Source organism: Bacillus rossius, chromosome 1 (genome assembly GCF_032445375.1).
Source record: "Bacillus rossius redtenbacheri isolate Brsri chromosome 1, Brsri_v3, whole genome shotgun sequence".
Taxonomy (NCBI): Eukaryota; Metazoa; Arthropoda; class Insecta; order Phasmatodea; family Bacillidae; genus Bacillus; species Bacillus rossius.
This window is the reverse complement of record NC_086330.1, coordinates 253,887,140-253,907,981: the sequence shown is the minus strand read 5'-3', so window position 1 is coordinate 253,907,981 and position 20,842 is coordinate 253,887,140. Positions and strand designations below refer to the sequence as shown.

General features: G+C 38.8%; 1 protein-coding gene across 6 annotated transcripts in view; it reads left to right on the top strand.

Annotated features, from left to right (window-relative positions):
* LOC134527482 (dynamin) overlaps positions 1 to 20,842 on the top strand; it is a 269,590-nt gene that overhangs the window by 36,019 nt on the left and 212,729 nt on the right. For all 6 annotated transcript variants that reach the window (XM_063360189.1, XM_063360186.1, XM_063360188.1 and 3 more), the window contains exons 3-4: positions 4,350 to 4,499; positions 10,917 to 11,120. In XM_063360189.1, the coding sequence (XP_063216259.1) occupies positions 4,350 to 4,499; positions 10,917 to 11,120 (354 nt within the window). The remainder of the gene's footprint in view (positions 1 to 4,349; positions 4,500 to 10,916; positions 11,121 to 20,842) is intronic.

Sequence of the window (20,842 nt, the reverse complement as noted above, 5' to 3'; positions counted from 1 at the left end):
ATAATTTTTATAATGCTCAAATTGTTGCCCCCTCAGCAAAGATGTTTCACTTTAAACATAGTTAAAAAATTTTATTTAAAGGTATTGAAAAAGTTCTGATATTGGTTTGTCGTCCAGGCTATTCCCCGGGAAGGGTGCAGCTGCCCGACTGCTCGAGGTAGAGGGTTCAGGCCTCGTGGCCTCCGGGGAAAGCTAACCCGGTGCTCGTAATGACAACGTCCCAAGTTCAACGGGCGACTGCTGGTTTTATTGTCGCACTGACCCTGATACATGGGGCTGACCCCGACCCCGCCCGTGCACGTCTTAGGGGGAAGCCCGGCTCCATGAGCTGTGCCACGCCGATCTGTGCCGCACTGAAAGTTAATGCGCTAATGGCTCTGACACAAAGTCTACTGGCTACATGATGTTCAGGATATACTCCAAGTCTGTGGGTTGCGAGACGTGTCTCTCGCGTCTGACTTGTGACTGTCTGTTAGGGCGCCCGCGCCACGAGGGCTACTCGCAGTTCTCACAACATATATACACACACACACACACATACAAAATTATTTACGACAGCCTAGATTTTAACATACTATATACACTCGCACGCTCAGTGGCAGTGTCTCAATGATACAACTCCAGGATGGTGCAGTTAAACCTGACTAGTGGCTGAGAGCACAGAAAGATGGTACCTCGCACACGATAGGTTGCCACGTTACACATACAAGGCTGATTGCAATCCAGGCTGTTGTGGTGGCTAAACTGACTAACACAGAATTTCTCGTCAAGTCTCTCAGTTATGTTCTGCGCCCGCCTGAGTGGCGGCCTCACAGAATGTCTCGTCGGCCTAGACTTTACTGGTGTTGCCATGTAGTTCAGCGCGTCTAGCAAAAGGCCTATCCTCGTCCTGACCAGCGACGCTGAGTGACTATGCTTACCAGCACTGAGAAAAACGCGACCTCTCCACTCCCGTGACTTGCTCGCGACTGACTCCTCTCTGCGCACGGCGCTACCCCTCCTGACGTGTCTCCCCCTCCCCTCACCGTCTCCCACGGAGCTCGTGACGTGTCGCAGGCGGGGCGGGACCTAAGTCGCCCAGTGCACAATTAGAACATAAAGACCCTTCAAATAAAAGTAAAAATATATACAAATTCAGTCTCTTCTGCGATACATAAACTGTCTGCTGAAAAAAAAAACATACCGCCCTCGTCGCCGGGAAGTACTGTCGTACTTGGCGGTACCACTGCGCCTAACTGGCCCCTACCCCCCCGCCTTAGCTACACTGCACCACACACGCATAACTGGCAGGAGGGGTGTTGCCTCGTCATAACGGCCTGTAGGGAGCTAGGTAGGCACTTGGTTCGACGTCAGGTTCATTAGGTATTTTTAGACACCCTCAATGTAACCCAGCAATTTCTTCTTAATTTTGAAAAGATATGTTATTCAATAATCTTTTTCTCATATTTTTTCAGAAGTTTTCTTCAAAATAAATTTTTTTTCCAGTTGCAAAGGAACAGCATTTTAACATCACTTAATGTAAAAAAAAAAGTGAAACAAGGTATAATAAAGTACATAGTAGTTTTTCTTGTAAAGACACTCATTGTGCTCTTTTACTAAATAATTTAAGATGTGCTACTATGCACAGCATAAAGAGCAACGTTCACTTTTGTACCATTTATTGATACTGTTATGAAAAATGTGTGGGGTAGAAAACTGGGATTTGTAAAGCCTTATTAATTTAATTCAGTTTTATTTACTACTAATGTCTACACTATCAATCAAATTACTGCATTAAAGATATCAGTTCACAATTAATCTCTTTCGTTAAGAGTCCACATCAATTAGTCTTAAATGATCATTCAAACATTAACACTGCTCACTGGAGCCTGGCTCGACAGTGGCTTATCCATACACCACAGTCCTCGACCACCTCTCACCACTCACCAATGCCGCAATACCATCCCGAACTGTCGCCCGTTGCACCTGGCTTGCTACCGGTGAGGTGATGGGCGATAAAATGCTGGCGTAGCATTACGTCAACGGTTCACTCGGCATGGATCATTGTCGAAACGCAACACCAGTGTCCTACCGGGCATACCAAGACGTACCAGCGTTGTGCAGTGTGGCGTGTCTGAAGGCGTGGTGCCTGCACGGGGTGACGGATGCTGTACGTGCAACAAGGTGGACAAAATCTGAAACAAACAGCTTGAGATACGGGACTGTGCTTCGTGCAGCAGCTCAGCGCTGAAAAACTAGCAGCAGTCGGAACGACCTGTGAAAAGCTGGAGTAGAAAGGACCATACGGAATTAAAGAATCAAGCAGTTTTACATTATGAATTCAAAAAAGTGTAACCCAATGCTTTTTAAAAAGAACTTAATAAAAAAATTGAATTTAATTGTGCCAAGGAAATTAATTTGCAGTACACAATGTTTAGTAAAGATGTTGGTAAAGATTGTGTAAAAAAAAAGGATGAAATTGGTTTGACGAGACAAGACTGCTGCTGTGCTCCTCCATGGAGGTTGAACCTGGTACTGATCTATTTTTTCTTCCAATTTTTATGTATTAATGTCTCCCTATCGTAATTTGTGGAATAGACACCACTTAACAAAGTTTGATGCCTACTGGTCAATTGCAACAACTTACATGCCTTATATTTTGACTTTAAATTCATAGCTAAGCAAAGGTCTCATTTTAATCACATCTGTACATGTGTGGTATTTGTTCATTTATAAGATATGATTTTAATACTTATATGCTATTGACATGCACAATGAGGAGTTTTAAAACCAAGGAAGGTGGTGCGACTTGCATTCAGAAGGAACCATATTCAAATCCCATTCCATTCATTGGGTTTCAATTTACCGTGGTTTCATGAAATCACTCCGTGCAAATGTTGGGATGATACCTTTCAATAGGCAATGGGGATTCCTTACCCCAAGTTCCCAGACTTGGCATTGAATTGGTCTGTTTCAAATGACCTTGTTGACCAAACGTAATACCAAAATAAATGTGAGAAGTTTAAAAGTCAGTTGTTTGCTACCAAAGCATCTACAGGTCATGACAGAACGAAAATCGCTAAATGGTAATGAAACTGAAGGGCTAGTCCTGAAAGTCATGGAAAATTTTCAGAAATAGAGTAACAGTTCTGGAAGTTGTGAAACTTTCATATCTAGCTGCCTTTTGCTAGCCTGTATTTTTTTTTACACATTGAAAAATTTAAAAAAAGATAGGGTGTGATCATTTTAATTAAATGGAAATTATCAGAAAAGGTGTTAGCTTTCTAACAAATGTTGGTCAGTTTCTGTGAATAGTTGATGTATTTCTTAATATGTATAATTTTGCTTATTATATGCAAAAATAATTGTGTGATATAAAAAAATTAGTAAGAAAATTTTATTACAAGGTCCTGAAAAGTCGAGAATTTGATTCACTAGGTATGTGTAGACACTCTGGTTAGGATAAAGATCATTTAAGACCTTAAAAGGAAATTAAGTTTATTTTTTATATGTAGGTAGAAAATGGCCTTTTGTAATGCTTTTGTAATGGTTAAATCGAAGTGTGTAGTTTAATATTTATATAAGTAACACTGTAGGAATTGCCCCATATCTGCAAGATAAGATTATTCAAAAAATCAGATATGTATGCTACCTTGTTCATCAAACATGACAGATAACAAAATAACTAGCATTTCACAGCAGTACCTAGTCATTTAATTGTAGGCAATGGAAATGTCATATTGGGTCTGTCTATGGAGAAACCTGCTTGGTGTGTTGTGTGCAAACATTCCTGTGTAGGCAGTAGAGTTCAAGCCTCCCCAATGCGAGCCGTGGCTCACACAGAAACTTAATGAATGTTTTTACAAAGAACATGATGTGTTTGCATGCGAGTGCTTCAATTTTGAATGAATGTTACAGAAATTTCCTTTCTGCATCATGAGATAGTGTGATAAGTAAAATAGACATCTGCACTATGTATTACAGCAAATGCAAACTAAATTTCTTTATAAAAAAATGGAAACCTGAGAATTGTAAAATAAAACACTATTGCATGCATTTGTGTATTATCAAAAGATAATATATTAGTTATTGAATTGTTGCCTGATTTTCAGATGGTATGATGATACAAATGTTAGAGTAGGGCAATTTACCCTAAGAAATAAATATGAAAACTGTTTTTATAGAAATTCATTGCATCACATTAATCCTTCGAAAAACAAAGCACACAAAGAACAGACATTCTGTGATCTGAGTGGTTTTTGCTTATGCTTTCTGCTGGTTTTTGCATTACAGTGGTGTATAATTAAAATAAAGACCTCATTGCATTAAGTTGTTCATCAGTTGATACATGTGATTGTTTGTTTTGTTAGAGTATGCTGAGTTTTTGCACCTCAAAGGAAAGAAGTTTGTCGATTTCAATGAGGTGCGACAGGAAATCGAGGCGGAGACGGACAGAATCACTGGCTCAAACAAAGGAATTTCCAACATCCCCATCAACTTGAGGGTATACTCTCCAAATGGTAAGTTTTGCTTGGCCATGATGGTCATTAACAGGGGGTCTGACCTAGTAGGGACATAGTGGCTATAGCACTTGCGCTGTGGGTTCGTATCCTACCAGAGGTCCTATTCAAACTAGGGATGGGTCGGTCCCTGTTCTCGGTTCCGCTGGTTCTCAGCAAATTAACCGGCACGGAGAACATAAGGGCTAATACTTTCACCTGGTAAAACGGAGACTAACATGCACGCATCATTAAACTTCACTTCAAGCCCCATGTGACAAGTGAATGGTTCGTAAATCTTTGAAAATTGCAGGCGACACCACAAAGGTCAGTTCCCCTTCCCTCCCTTCAGTCTATTGTGCTTGCCCCTGGCCCGCCCAAATGGAAAGATACCTCCGCGCTGCCAGAACATAAACAAAAGAGTTTTTGTGCAGAGATTCCGACCCATTTATTTGTCCCTCTTTTCACTAGCAGACAGGGATAACCATTTAAACTAAAAGTAGACCTATATAAAAATAACACAGGCTCAATATACTTTTAAAACTTATCAAAAAATAAACTGCCATGATTTAAAGTTGTCTTTCAGCACTCAAAACAAAAACTTCCCTTGTTGTGTTCACATGTCCTACCTTTAAAAGCCTTCAAGGCCACAAGACCAGTACTTTACACCTCTCTCTCAATCCTCTAGGGCTGGCTGGCCGATGTTTTCCATCACTCCCACCCCCGTCTCCAATAGGATGTTTTTCCCTTCATATGCCCTTCTGACACGCCTGGTCTCTCCAGCCTTCAGCACTTCCACCCGAGTTGACTTCATTTTCCTCAGCCACAGGTTTTCAAGCTAAACGACAATAATAATTCCATTATTCTGAAGAGTTGGGTTTTGCAAGACAAAGGGTCCTTTCATTATTTCATGGATATAATTATCTATTCACTTTTATTTAAATAAGTATTAAAAATAGCTTCCCTAAAAATATTTTTTGTGAGTGGAATTATTTTATATAATTTTTTAATGTTAAATTTATATAAATTAACGTGTCACATGGTTTTTTATATATGTCCTATAACTAAGGAAATATATTTTTTACTCAAATTCCTCCAATTTCACCCAAGATTTGATGTCTTGTCACCGAACAATTTTAAAACTTGCTACTCAAGAAATTTATGGGTCTCTACTTATATTTATAATACAACCAACATATCATGTATTAATATACTCTTTTAATAGATCTCTGTTATCTTGAATGGTCCATTCCTTACCCATTATAATACAGGATGGGGCAAAAGGTGTGTATCGGTTTTGAAAGGGTATAAAAAAATAGAAGCAACCTATAAAAGTGAGGTTTATTGGAATCAGTATATATCCCCATTTTTTTATCATGTTCTGAAGATCACATCAGGAAGATGGTGGCCATCAGCAGGGATACATTGATGAAGGTGATTTCAGAAGCTTGCCACTTTCTTTTTTATCAATGATTATGATAATTAGGCTTCATGTGCTATCATTCATGTTAAACATTTAGTATGTTAAAAATTTTGCAAAAAGTACAGACACAAACATTGCCACTAAAGAAACCTCAACTCTATAAAGTGAAAATAATAATTACTTGTCGTCTTATCATAAACCAGTAGCAGTCTCTTCTGCTTCTTAAAGTATGGTACACAACTTTTTAAGTGTGGGAATCCACCTTTGGTAGTCTAGTGGATTCTGAAAACTTTTGTGTCGATATAACCAAAGGACTCTTGTGATGCACTTATACTTTTACTAGCCAAAATATGCATTCTTGATCTTTAAATTTGTATTTATTTTGGAAGTGATGATTACTGGTGCAGTAACAGTTACTGGTGCAGTAACAGTTACTGGTACGCTTACCTTACGCCACTCATTTGATGTTTTTAAAATGTTCGGCAAATATTCATTATTACAAATTTTGTCGGACTAATTACATAATTATCATTCACTTAAAGTTTAATTTGTAGGTTTCCACATCTGGTAACATACATGGAAGATACAACATAAATAAATGATACCAGAATTATGTACTTTTCTCCTTTTACTAAAACCAGGGTTGGGTCACTATGAGTAGAACAGGTTGACGACATCTGTCGTGTCCCTCCCGGTCCCTAGGCCTGCTGTTACCCATCACACTGTCTTGTCCTGGCGCATGTGCTTAGAGTGCTTTGAGTGCTTCCAGTGTAAATATCATTTACTGACTAAATGGAAGTGTATTTGTCATATTCCCTGTATTCTGTGTGCGGTTACGTCAGCGAGTTGACCCAGACCGCGTACTGTTTCCTGCGCACCTCGTGCACCCCCTCCCCTGCGTTCCCTTCCCTGCTTCCTGCTCGCCGCGTGCCGGTGCGCAGGAGGCAGTCTCGACTCATCCGGTACGGGTCCGCTCGCAAATAGCACAGCTTTTACTCCCAGACAGCTCGAGGGGTCGCCGTTGTCCTGGCCCACTGTAGTAGCCACGTGGTGAGGACCCTTCTAATACCTGAGTTTTAAAGCTAGCCTGCGCCCATGTCTCGTTAGAAACATTTGTTACAGGGATCAGAGGGCCAGGTGTCGTCAAGGTATTATTTTTCTACTCTTAGGAAATATTGTAAATTATGTACCCGAATGTTTTATTTTTTATTGACAGTTAATTTTTATTAAATGTGGTAAGTTTTAACTGTACATAAATAACATATATATAGATAATAACAATAATTTAGGCTATATTGTTTTCACACAAAATATATTTATAATTTATTATAAACAGAAATTTTGTAAAAATTTATTCCCCATTTTTTTAATGTTGGTGGTACTGGGACAATACTGGTTACAAAGGCTTTAAATTTGTTAAACAAATTAACAAGTGTGTAGTATTTGGATCTGAGTAACAGAAAACTTTAAACAATTGCAAAGCTAAGAAAATATTTAAATAGGTAGTGTTTTCAGTCAGTAGGTATAAGTATGTCACATTTATCTAGGTATCTAACCTACATCAAATTGAATGAATACTATGTAATGCTACCCTAATTCTAATATTTAAATTATATTTATTAAATATATCTAATATTAATTATTATACCATTTTGTTTTATTTTTTTTAGCGTGCCTATCAACAGATATAAAACAGACATGCATGACACACATACTATCACACAAGCAAAACAAAATACACTGGACAGTAGATATACAAGTAGACACCACACACAGAGTATTTAATACTCTGTTGATAAAAATAAAAACAATTGTACCTATACCTTGTTAATACAAAACAAAGTAAATAAAAAAAACAAACACACTAACAATCGATAGAAGTAACAAATTCAGTCAAAAGAGTTTTATTTTAGATAACTATTGATAGATTTATATAGATTATTAATTTTTAATTATGTCAAAAAGTGGTAGCGGCGTATAAAAAATAATTATTCTCCCCGGGGAGAGGGGGGGACGATAAAAATTAGATATTCAAACACTATTAAAAAAATCTACATTTCTATTGACCCTAACATATGGGCCTACTTTAGTAGCCATGGGCGATGTGGCTTCTCACACAATAACTTAACTTGCATCACTGATATTTTGAGAATATTTCCATAAAACATAGGGTGGGGATATATCCCTTTGTTGCCGCCCTATACCCCTATGTCCATCACTAAGTAGAGATGATGTACCTCCTTAAAAACTCTAGAATTTGCATGTGTAAAGAAGAGTTATTATTGTTTATTAATACAAAAAAAATTTCTTAGATATTTGTTGGGCCAATTTATTTATATATATACACACACACATACACACACACATATATATATATACACACACATACACACACACATGTATATTTATATCACATATACCTAAATTTGATAGCTTTTCCAATAATGGAGTGACATAGAGTATCAAAAGCTTTAGCTAGATATAAATAGCAAGCATGAACATGACCTCAGTTTGTTACTTCATTATAACTAGAATTAAGAAAGGTGAGTAGATGCGTCGTATTGGTCATTCCAGTTATGAAACCATGCTATCAGACAGCCTTTTTTTTGGATGGAAATCTAATTGTTTGTATTATTTTTTTTTCAAATATTTTTTTCAAAACCATTTAATAAAAAATTATGTCTATAGTTATGACATTTAATTTACTACCAGTTTTGTGGGTAGGGATAAACTTAGATATTTTCCGTTTTGGTTTTAATACTATTATTAAATACATTTTTATAAAAGGGGCACAAGTAATTGAGAGCAACCTTTCAAAATATGGTTTTCTTATTCTATCTGGTCCAGTTGACTTAGTAGATTTTATACCCCAAAGTACAAATTCCTCATAGATGGTGGGAAAAGATTTTGAATCAGAGCTGATTTTTGAGATTGGTGGTGGTAGTTATTAATTATGAGAAACTGAAAAATATTGAGTTACATGTAGCCTAGGTGTAATATGAAATCAATTGTTGTATTCGGTATGACATACTATATTGTGAATGTACATATAGATTACACATTTTTTTTGCTGAATATTATACTTACCCAACTCTGCTAAAAACTAAAACTGTGACTGATGGTTTATGTATTCCTCTAGTCTTCCAGCCAGTTATGCCTTTTGTTGAGAGTGACAAGTCTCCTGAACCAACTGTGGGCATGCAGTTTAGAGTTGCATTGACACCAAACAGAAACAATATTTTGAGTTTTTTTTTAAATGTTCATAGTAAATTAAAACCTGGGATTTGATATTGCCAAGAGTGGTGGGTCTGAAAAACACACACTTAATAATTGTGTTGCAGGGAAGTTGATAAATCCTCATACTTAGAAATGTAATATTTCCACAGTTTATTATATGTAGTGGTTGCTGTAAGTGAAACTGCTGAGGCCCTTGTGTTGTCATTGAATTGAGGCGCCTACCTGATTAAAGTAAATTGATAACCTACTTGCATCTGAGACTATGATTTTATTGGATGCTATACAAATTTTCTTGATTATTTATTTATTTATCAAAACAATCTATTCTCAATTTTTTACTCGTGGCAAGTAAGAATCTTTTTGGGATTAAAGTGTAATACGTAGAATGTGGCTGAAATTTTGAGAAAGCTTGTCTTTCTAGATAACACCTTGCCATTGCTGAATTAATAGCACTGTTATCCATTTCAGTGTTTCTTTTTTTTTTGTTTTGTTTTTGTTTTCTCCAGCTTCTTTCTCATTATTTCTACTGCTCATTCTTCCTTTTAGCAGATGTTTACCAAAAAACTTTGATCAAAGCAGAAGAAAGATTTTTTATTATATTAGAGAACATTAACACCACCATTTGTCGGGAGGCTTATTGGATGATGGCTTACAAGTTAATTTTAAATACTCTTGTTCAAGATTGTGTTTGAACCAGTGTTACATGGTAAGAAATATATACCATTGGTACCAGCTTTAGTGAGGAAGAGTCGTAAAATTGAACTAAGTATGTAAGTTTAATTCAAGAGCTATGCTGTGCTATAAACATACAACTATGCCCAAATTTTTCTAAATTTATTCTTCTAAAGAGGAACGAACGCTATGTACCAAGGGTTATCCTTGCAAAACTATTTCTGTCCAATCATGAAGGGTTTGTTTAAAGAAGCTGCAATTGCACAATATATGAATAGAAGCATAATATAATATCATTGACATAGCTTTTAAAATATTTTGACACACACACACTAACACACACACTAACACACACACTAACACACACATACTAACACACACATACTAACACACACATACTAACACACACATACTAACAGACACATACTAACACACACATACTAACAGACACACACTACAGACACACACTAACAGACACACACTAACAGACACACACTAACAGACACACACTAACAGACACACACTAACAGACACACACTAACAGACACACACTAACAGACACACACTAACAGACACACACTAACAGACACACACTAACAGACACACACTAACAGACACACACTAACAGACACACACTAACAGACACACACTAACAGACACACACTAACAGACACACACTAACAGACACACACTAACAGACACACACTAACAGACACACACTAACAGACACACACTAACAGACACACACTAACAGACACATACTAACACACACTAACACACACACACAAATAAATGGAGAGAAAGCAAGATTCTTTATCAAAGATTTTAAGACTAATGTTCATGGGGTGCTGTATACAACACATTTAACAGATAAAAATAAAAAATTCCTGACTGTCACAGAATTTGCGCAATAGTGATTTTAATTTTTTTTTAAAGAAGCTTAGTATTTAAGAAATAACAATAATGGTATCTTTTAAATGTATAAGTTAATCTTGTTTGTTGTTAGTTACATAAACAATGTGCAGTGTAGGTGTGGACAGTGGTGCAGGCACGGACGAGGATCAGCAGGAAGTGGCAGTGCTGTAGTGCGTGCTGTGTTGTTCCAGTACTGAACCTGACCCTGATAGACTTGCCCGGCCTGACCAAGGTGCCCATAGGGGACCAGCCGGTAGACATCGAGCAGCAGATACGCGCCATGATCCTGCAGTTTATCAGTCGTGACAACTGCCTCGTCCTGGCAGTCACGCCGGCCAACACCGACCTGGCCAATAGCGATGCACTCAAGCTGGCCAAGGAGGTTGACCCTGGAGGTGTGTTCCGTGCCAAGTTGTAAATAACACATGTGCATGTGTGTGTGGGCAGGCCATATTGCAATAACATTCCGTAGAATTCAGGGTGGAACTGAGTACCATTTTAATCCAAGGATGATGTGCAGGACTTTGGATATCAAAACTTGTATTCATGCTTACCAGTAAAAATTTCATTTGTAATTATTTTTCTTGGTACCTAAGATATAGACTGTTTACGAGTGGTGACTATGTCCTTTATCGATGCAGTCTCAACAAAAATCCTTTAATTTCATGCTTGTATCCAGTGAGAAATTATCAGTGAAAGAATATCCAAACTCTTTGATGCTAACACAACCTGGTGTATCAATATGTAATTTTTTTGGCAGTGTTTTTTGTAACCAATTTAAACAATTTATTTTCAGACGTATTCATTTTATACAAGTAGATAGTTGGACAGTAATAGATAAACAATAAAGGGTGTAAACTGACAGCAGTTGGTTGGCTAAGCGACATGCTGTTGTTACATATTTACTAAAAGATAGTGCCAAGAACATCGGAGGCTCCTTACAGAGTCGCAGATGCAGCCTTTCATTAAAGGACCAGTCTGTTGCGTCCTTTAGGTCTTCTTGTGGCCTGAAGTCCATAGAATTTGTCCCTTGTCCTCGGTGAACTGATGCAGTGGTTTGCGACTGCTGTGAACTCAGGTACAAACCGCCTATAGTGGACACAGAGTCCCAAGAAACTCCTTACTTCATGCTTATTCTTTAGGTAGAGGCCACTCCTTAAGGGTGTATGTCCCGTTCCAGGTCATGATTTTAGATTTATATTAATCACTGATCAACTTTTAGACATTTTCAATCGTTTAACTTTCATGAAATGAAAAATATATATAGTTGCATACTTGTTGCATAATTAGCTGCCAAAGTTACATTTTTAACGTTTTTGGGTTGTACAAATGAGAATTTAATTTATTGCAGAACTGAAACTTTTTAGAATTAACTGCTATGCCACTGGCTACTTCAAGAAATGGTTTGCATTTCTTTCAGAAAATATTAATTAATTTTACCTGACATTTCAAAATTCTCAAAATTTGTATGATCTTGACAGCCAAGAAACATGAAATGAGTTTTTGTGATAGAAATGCAAACCATTTCTTGAAGTAGCCAGTGGCATTGCAGTTAATCCTAAAAAGTTTCAGTTCTGCAATAAATTAAATTCTCGTTATATGTACAACCCAAAAAGGTTAAAAATGTAACTTTGGCAGCTAATTATGCAAAAAGTATGCAACTATATATATTTTTAATTTCGTGAAAGTTAAACGATTGAAAATGTCTAAAAGTTGATCAGTGATTAATATAAATCTAAAATCATGACCTGGAACGGGTCATACACCCTTAACAGACGGATCTTCTCAGGATCTGTTCGCACACCATCTTGTGATACAGTTTGTCCCAGGAATGTTACCAAATGTGAGGATGTAAAAAAAAAAAACATTTTTTCCTTGAAGTAACATTGTTCGATTTGCGCAGTTTTTAAGTAACGATATCATCATATCAGGCACTGCATTTTCCTACACTGGCTATGAGTGTTATGGTTAAAAGAAACAAAGCTAAGGTTTATTTATTTATGCATTTATATGTAAAATTACAATGTAAAGGTCTACATATTTATTATTGTTCATAGCAAATAATTGAAGTAATAATTTTTATAATATAAGGTTTAACCTGGTTTCCCATAACATTAGTAAGAAGGTTAATTGAAAATGGGATCCTCTGTATATTTATAATGCGAAAGTATGAACAATATTTATTGAAGGTGTATTCCATTTGTATAGCTGTAAATTACATTTGTTACTCTAAAGTCAAGGTGACATAAACTTTTTATATCTGCACTTCCATATCTCTTTGGTGTAACATTTCTTCTATGATATATACATGTTTCAATGATATACATATATTGTTGATACTTTTTTTACCTTTATGTTAATACATTTGATATTAAAAAAATGTGTTGAAACAATTTTTCCTACAGCTGGGACCTAGCTATAGTGATTTCTCGGTTCTAAAAAGAATCTAAATTTAAATAAAAATTTTTAGAGCCCTTTAGGAGAAGGATCTTAAATATGTAAATGATTTTATTGTTTAATAGTATAAGATAAAGAATATTATGATCACTTTTAGACTTATGGTTTGCTTATGAAACAGAATTGCTTTCCTTAATATTCTAATAAAAGTAGAGTAATACTACTTACACTAACTGTTGTGGTGGTTTTTGCATCTGTGGCTATTACGCTCATCATCCGCAGGGGTGTGGCATGCAGTTTGAACGCCTCGTCTCATGCGCTCTCACACGTGGTGATGGGCGCTACAGTCCCATTGGCCTCAAAACCCAAAAGGGTGCAGCCTGGCTCTTGCCAAAATTTACCCGAAACTATATTGTGTCTTAGCATCCCTTCATTCAGGTTTGATGACTAAAATATTTTTCACTTTCACACACCCATCAAATATTGGCCTACTTAATGAATTTGCTTGAGTTTCTTCATCATTACCACTCTTGAAGCAGAACAAAACCCAGTGAAACAAGATTTATAGTCTTTTTGCTGTTACTGCTGTTTGTCAACATTGCATTACCATGCAACCAATGACCACTCAACTACTATCCTAGAGTCCTGCTCATAGTCAAAGCCAAAGTGTTGACACAGTCACCAGCATAGAATGCTTTTAATTTAATATCCACAACAATTCATTTTTACAGCTTATCACTTTATTCTTAACACATTTCCATAACCAAGCTAACACAAATAGCCATATCTGACTAGTACTACTCTTTGTTCCAGATCTCCCTTTTGAAAGATACTTCAGCAAACATTCAGGCTAAGACAGCTGAATATTGTGACACAATAAACGAAGCAAATACAGATTAATTTTCTAACAGACTAACTAATCTTGTATCAGTAATAATTTTGTTAATTTTATGAGAATATCAAGCTGTCAAAGTCTGGATGTTTGCTAAACACCTGTCAAAAAAGGGACCTTGTCTGGAGCTAACACTCCAGCATCTTGCATGAAAAACAGCCTATTGCATGAAAAATAATACTCTTGCAGAAAATAGTAAATCATTTTCAATATTTACACTGACATTTAAGAAATGATCATTTTAAAGCATTATAATTTAAGAACTACAGTCTGCACAGAAATAGTCTTGGGTAATTTTTTATTATACAAGGTAATTCTAAATAACATGGCTAAGACTAATTAATGTCTTTTAAAATCAGGCTTATAGATCTTAATTTGTGAGGGGCTCTGTCTACTAGTGTTTGAAATATTTTAAATTCAATTTCTTGGACATATGCCATTGCAGTTAGGCATTGTTTGTCATGGGAAAAATTCATAAATGCAAAATAAGAAATTATAATGAAAACATAAACCCACAGAAAACAAGCCTAAATCAGCTGATGTCAAACAGATAAACCCAAATATGATACTAAACATGTAAGCCGTTGTTAGCCCACTGTGTTTGTCTGTGCTGTTATTATTTTTTTTGTGACTAAATTCCCTCCACAGAATTCTTGTGGTCTTATATTTAAGTTTGAATGTGTTTGTCTGTGTTGTTGTCGTTGTTTTGTCCATAATACCGGTTCATCGTTGGGTTTATTGTTTGAAATCAGCTGATTTATTCTTGTTTTCTTTGGGTTTATGTTTTCATTTTTATTTCTTATTTTCCATTTATACATTTTTCCCATGACAGACAGTACAAAACTACAGCAGTTGTCCAAGAAATTGTATTAAATCAAAATTCCCCAATGCATGAACCATTTAAAGAATGTTTCTGAGATATGGTCTCTAATAAGGCGACTAAGCCAAAGCACCTGCGCAGACCCCACTGTTCATGGGCAGTCACATGTTGAGTGCATCGAGAAGGGAGAAGGGATTAGTCAAGCAACTGCCTGCCTGATAACATCGTTTTGGGGGTCCGAGTTACACGATCTGATTTATAGAATGGCTTCTACGTCTGAATTTAAATCTCGTATTAAATCTGGTACACCGCTGAGGGAACAGCATGGGAGATGCAGTTAACGATGATGCAACAGAATGTCGCTGGTAGAACTAGTGCAGTGACATGTATTTCAATATTTTTTACGACCGTGGGAGGCATGAGTGCAACACTCACCAGGTACCCGGGCGGCCTGGCGGGCCCGTACAGCCACTGACGTTATGTGGGCGTACCTTCGGGGATTAGAGCGGCCCGGCCTCGCCAACCCCCGCCCCGCGCCGTCCTTCCTCAGTGCTGTTATCTGTCCCTTAGCGGCCTGGGAATTCTGTGGACTTACTGAGGCCGCCGCGTGGAGTCGCGTGAATAAGCACCACTTTTTTGGATGTTTCAAGCATCGGGTCGGCCCAGGATGACGCGACTCTTCACAACCACTCCTGTCAAGTTACAAAAAGATGGCAAACAGTTTTAAAAGCGGCGATGCTGGCCTCCGCAGATGTTCTAACAGGCGAGTTGAGTGAAGTGTGAGTTCGGTGAGCAGTGCAGATACTGAGCGACAGGACCATGAGTGTGTGACCGTGTGGCGGGAGACTGTGTGAACAGGTGCAAGGTAAGGGGCGAACCACTGTTGAGTCTAGCTCCATTGAGGAGTGTGAACTGTGGACTGGACAGTGGACATTAATGAACAGTTATTAAGTGTGGTGATATAATTAGTAATGTAAATATAACTGCATAAAATTAATTAGGCTATCCTTAAGAACCCTTTTCCCCCACTCAAAACATTCAGTATCATAAGTAGTATAGCCCTAATTAAAGAATTTAGGATTAATATACAGTGAACTGAAAAATAATAATAAAATCGTAAAAAAAAGAATTTAGATTATCAAAATTTAAATTAGTGTTGGGAACCATAGTTAGTTTTGAGTGTAGTGAAGTTATTGTTAGTTTTGAGTAGAAGTTTAGGTTAGCTCATAGGTGAAATTATAGTGTATGTGGACAAGGAAGATGGCTGCTAACGAACTTAAAAAACATAATGGATTTCTTGGCTAAAATGAATATTAAAATGGAGATTAATCAAGAAGAGATGAGGACTGAAATGAAGAGTAACTAAGAGGAGATGAAGTGTAAAATTCTGAATAGCTAAGAAGAGATGAAGAATTAAATGAAGATCTGCCAAAAAGAGATGAAGATTTAAATGAAGACCTGCCAAGAAGAGATGAATTAAATGAAGGCCTGCTAAGAAGAGATGAAGAATTAAATGAAGACTTGCCAAGAAGAGATGAAGAATGCCATTAAGACAGAGATTGAGGACATGAAAAGGAACCAAGAAAAAATGAAGAATGCCATTAAGACATAGATTGAGGACATGAAGAGGAACCAAGAAGAAATAAAGAGGAGCCAAGAAGAGATACAAAACAAAATAATTGCTGCTCAAGAAGAAATGAAGGAGGAGTCATTTAGACTGTAAAGTAATGTGTTTGGACCATCATCTTGCACAATGGGAACAACAGCTAATTCAGCTCGAACAGGACACTGAACGGCGTTTAGAAGCTGTAACCAAAGAGTGCCGATGGATGATCAAAGAAGCTTCTGCTTATATGAACCAGAAGAGTTTTTCCGGGGAAGTCAAGTGGAATGCTCTGCCAACGGCCACCCACCTTCTATGGTCAGTCTTCTTGTACGGCATACAGACAACAGTTTGAGGCAGCTGCAGAAGTAAATGGTTGCAGTGAGGAAGAAAAGGCTACAGCACTCGTCTTGGCCTTGCGAGGATCTCCACTCAAGCTGTTTCAGACGTACCAGTTCCAGACCAGAAAGACTATAGAGTACAAGTAGAACCCCTTGAGCTCAGGTATGGCGATCAACACATGGGCGAGGTGTATAGAACAGCCCTGAAGACACGTCAACTGCGATCTTCAGAAGTGGACATTTAGCAACTCGTGCACCTCGCCTACCCAGAAGCTCCTGCAGAGCCAGACACATCTAGCCACTAGACAAACTCAGAGGTGCAGAGGTTCAGCAAACTCTTCATTTGGCCCAGTACAAGAAGAGCTGCAATGCCTTGGTCAACGCCTGGGAAATTGAGACAGCCTGCAGTACCTCAAGAAACACAAGCATCAGGACAAGGAGAAAGTTGGACTGGAGTTCTACAATGAAGCAAATACCAGAAACACCACTAATGAGGGAGATAATATCAGGGCATTGAAGAGGTAACTGAATGGCACTACATGTAGCCAGATCAGAAAATTAGGAGGATTCCTGCGGTGCTTTGTCTGTAAAGAACTATGACATCCATTGGGACTGTCTCACACGCAGGAAGACATCGCAGCAGGAAGAACAACAGGGAAACAAGCAGTAGCTGGTATGAGGGGACGCATGCCAGCTCTACGGGAAATGGTAGCCCCTAGGGTTTTTGCCGTATCCTTATTTCGTAGAGGTCATGACAGTTGGTTGCTTAATGGATGGATCAGTGGTAGATAGTGTTTACTTACTGTTGACATCTATAGTCTGCACAGACATTGTAAGTAGGGAAAAGCTGAAGAGAACACTCATCCCATACAGACTCAAAACAGCCACCGGAGACTTCACTTGTGCATGGACAGCTGGATTTTGAGGTACGGATTAAACTTAAACATTATCACAGAACTTCCTTGTGGACATAATGAATCAATATGTATTCGTTATTTATATGGAAGGACAGGTAGTACGTATAAGAGGGGAAGAGGTCGCTTTGTTTACCCTCGACCAATTGGAAGTTCTTGTAATGCAAGTAGTATTTAGCAAATCTGTTTCAATTCCAGTGAACCATGAGCTAGTAATAGCAGCTAAGATAATGTGAGACCCTAGGGGCAAGATGAGCTACCTGATTAAGCCAGATATGACATTAGGATTAGATAAGCTCCTGGTTATTCGAAGCATTTCAAAGGTTGGTGAGGTTGTACCAGTCAGGGTGGCCAACCTCAACCGTGAACAAGGGTTTTGAAACAGGGTACCCAATAACCAGCTGTGAACCAGTCTCTTGGGTAGGCCAGTGTAAATCTTCTTCACTTATTAGATATACCGAGCAGCCACTGAACCCAAATCTAGAGCAGTCATTAAGGTGATGACAAAGTTACCTTACAGATGATGAAATAAAAGAAGTTCCTGCTTTTTTGGTAAGCGACCTGTAGGTACAAGAGAGGACCCCCAAAAAAAAAAAGCCGGATTTTTGTCATAAAAAATTTATTTTTCTTTGTTACAAAATTCCTTTAGTCACTTACAAAGTACTCTCCATTAGATGTGATTCACTTGTCAGTCTTTTTGCCCACTGTTCGAAGCAAATCTGGAAATCATCTTTGATATCCTCCAGTGTCCTTTGTGAAGCTCTTTTTACTGCCTTTACATCATCAAAACACATCCCTTTTAGATTTTTCTTCATTCTTGGGAACAGGAAAAAGTCGTTTGGGGCTAGGTCTGGCGAATAGGGGGGTGGGCAACGACAGACCACTCCTGAGAGGCCAAATAGCGATTCACTCATAAGGCAGAGTGTGTAAGGGTGTTGTCATGATGAAGGAAAGAGGGAATGAATGAAAGTGGTACATTTGGACAGATTGGGAGAATATGCGGAAGAGATGATGTGTTACCTGTTTGGGATGAATAGGTTAAGATGGGGGCAGTGTGAAATAGGTTGGGGCCTATTAGGGATTGAAGGAAGACCAGAGCCTGGCTAGGACTGCGGATTACGTGTTTGAAGCAGTTGGGTAAGCAAGGTAAAAGGTTTCAGGTACACAGACATTTTTATTCAAACAATTAAATCAAAACAATAGATTACTGATGTAAAGTCGATACAATTTTAGGCAGAGTTTAAATACAATAATCAAAGAACAATGATATTAGACAAAACGGGCTTCAATGGTAAGCCGGCTACACCGTGTAACGATCCCATTAAACAACGCAGATGACGTGAAGTAAGAGCAGTGTCTAGTATTACAATTCAAACATTTTACATTTTTCAAACTACTGCAAAGTGCAGTTAAGCACATTACGATGACAAATCTACTGCAAGGCGCAGTTACATTTAAAGATTTACATAATTAAATAAAAGATCAAAACAGATGCTACGACGACTCAGGGGAAGAAAATCACCAAAAAAAAACAAACTAAGTTTCCAAGTTAAATTACGTTATGTCACGTTAAAACATTAATCCAAACTTATAATTTTCCAGGTGGCGGCCGAAAGGGAATTTAGACAAACAAATTACAAATATATGACTACATTAAAGCAAGGGCCACCGCCTCACACATAACTCAATTCCAACTTACATGTTTCCCCTGAGGTCGCACACACACGTAGGTCTAAGTTGACCTAAACGACTACATGCTCGTAGACTACAACCGCTGACAACCGAGCCTGACAAAAAATCAAGGAAGAAAGAGGCCGCCTGACCAACAAACACAGCTTTTATAACATCGCGCCGCAGCGCGCGCATGCGCCAATGGACGAGAGGAGGGGGTGAACGAGTAGACATAGAAACACTAGGGAGGGGGAGAAAGGAGGGAGAAGGAGCAGGGGAGCGGAGTGCCGGAAGCCGATGCGGCGCGCACAGTTCAAATCGCTACAACTCCCCTGCCCTTAAGCCACGGTACCCGCCGCCTTCTCCATCTTCTCCATCTTCATAACATTACTGTTTATTCTCATGACGAACACAAATTTCAACTGTCAGTTTAAAGTTATTAACATACAAGGTTTATACGCCGTATATAATGGCCAAAGATTCTTGAAAGATTACAAAGGTCAAATACAAAGACCAATAGGAGCATCCTCAGCGCTGAAGACTTTTCTTGATCTTGAGGGACGTCCCAGGAAAGTTCATTTTTACAATTTGTAGCAACGAGCTCCACAGCTCGTATGTCGACACACAGACGCAAGTTCGGACGTAACCGCTGCAGGCGTCCCCACAACCGCTGACGCCGATGGCGCCTGGCAGGGTCGACTCTTCACCTCGCACCCCTGTCGAGCGGGTAGCATGCTCACAGGGGACGAGGGCTTTCAGATGCCAACGCGTGCATCTTGCAGGCTCGCATGAGGCGTGCATCACAGCTCGCAACTGGCGGAACGGAATCTCACGCCAGCACGCCGGCACGCCAGCACGTCAAAGCAGCCGGTCGCTCGCTCACCCAGGGACAGCATCCATCAACCGCGGCGACTCAAGTAGGCGTCTCAGGGCGAGCCAGGGCGGAGCCGCACAGCAGCATGCTGATGCGGAACTCCGAATGACGGAGTCGCATGGACGCATCCACGGACTTGAACAGCGAAAGAGGCGGGTGGCCTCGTAGACGCAGCGCATAGCGGGCGGGCACCAGTGACCAAGACGGAGCGGGCAGGCGGAGGAGCCTCAGGTCCGTAGCTGCGCAGATCCTCTTGAGGGCACCGGCATCCGCGACGTGGAAGGAGGGGGGAGGAACGATAACTAAACCAAACTGAAGGAAAATGTGGGCTTTTCGAAATTTTTTTGAACCAGACGTACTGTGCAACAACACCGTATTCTCACTAAGAAACCTATTTATAATGAAAGGTCGCACGTAAGGTGGGATTAATTTAACATTAACCTTTTCAGCTAAATTAGGCAGCACAAAATTCTTTACTAGGACCAACTGTCCAACAACAAAGCCATGAGGCCTCCGGGAATCATTATATGAATTTGCAACAGCTTGACGAGCCTTCGTGAGTTTGCATGCCACACTATCCAGGACGGCCTCCAGTGACTCGTCAT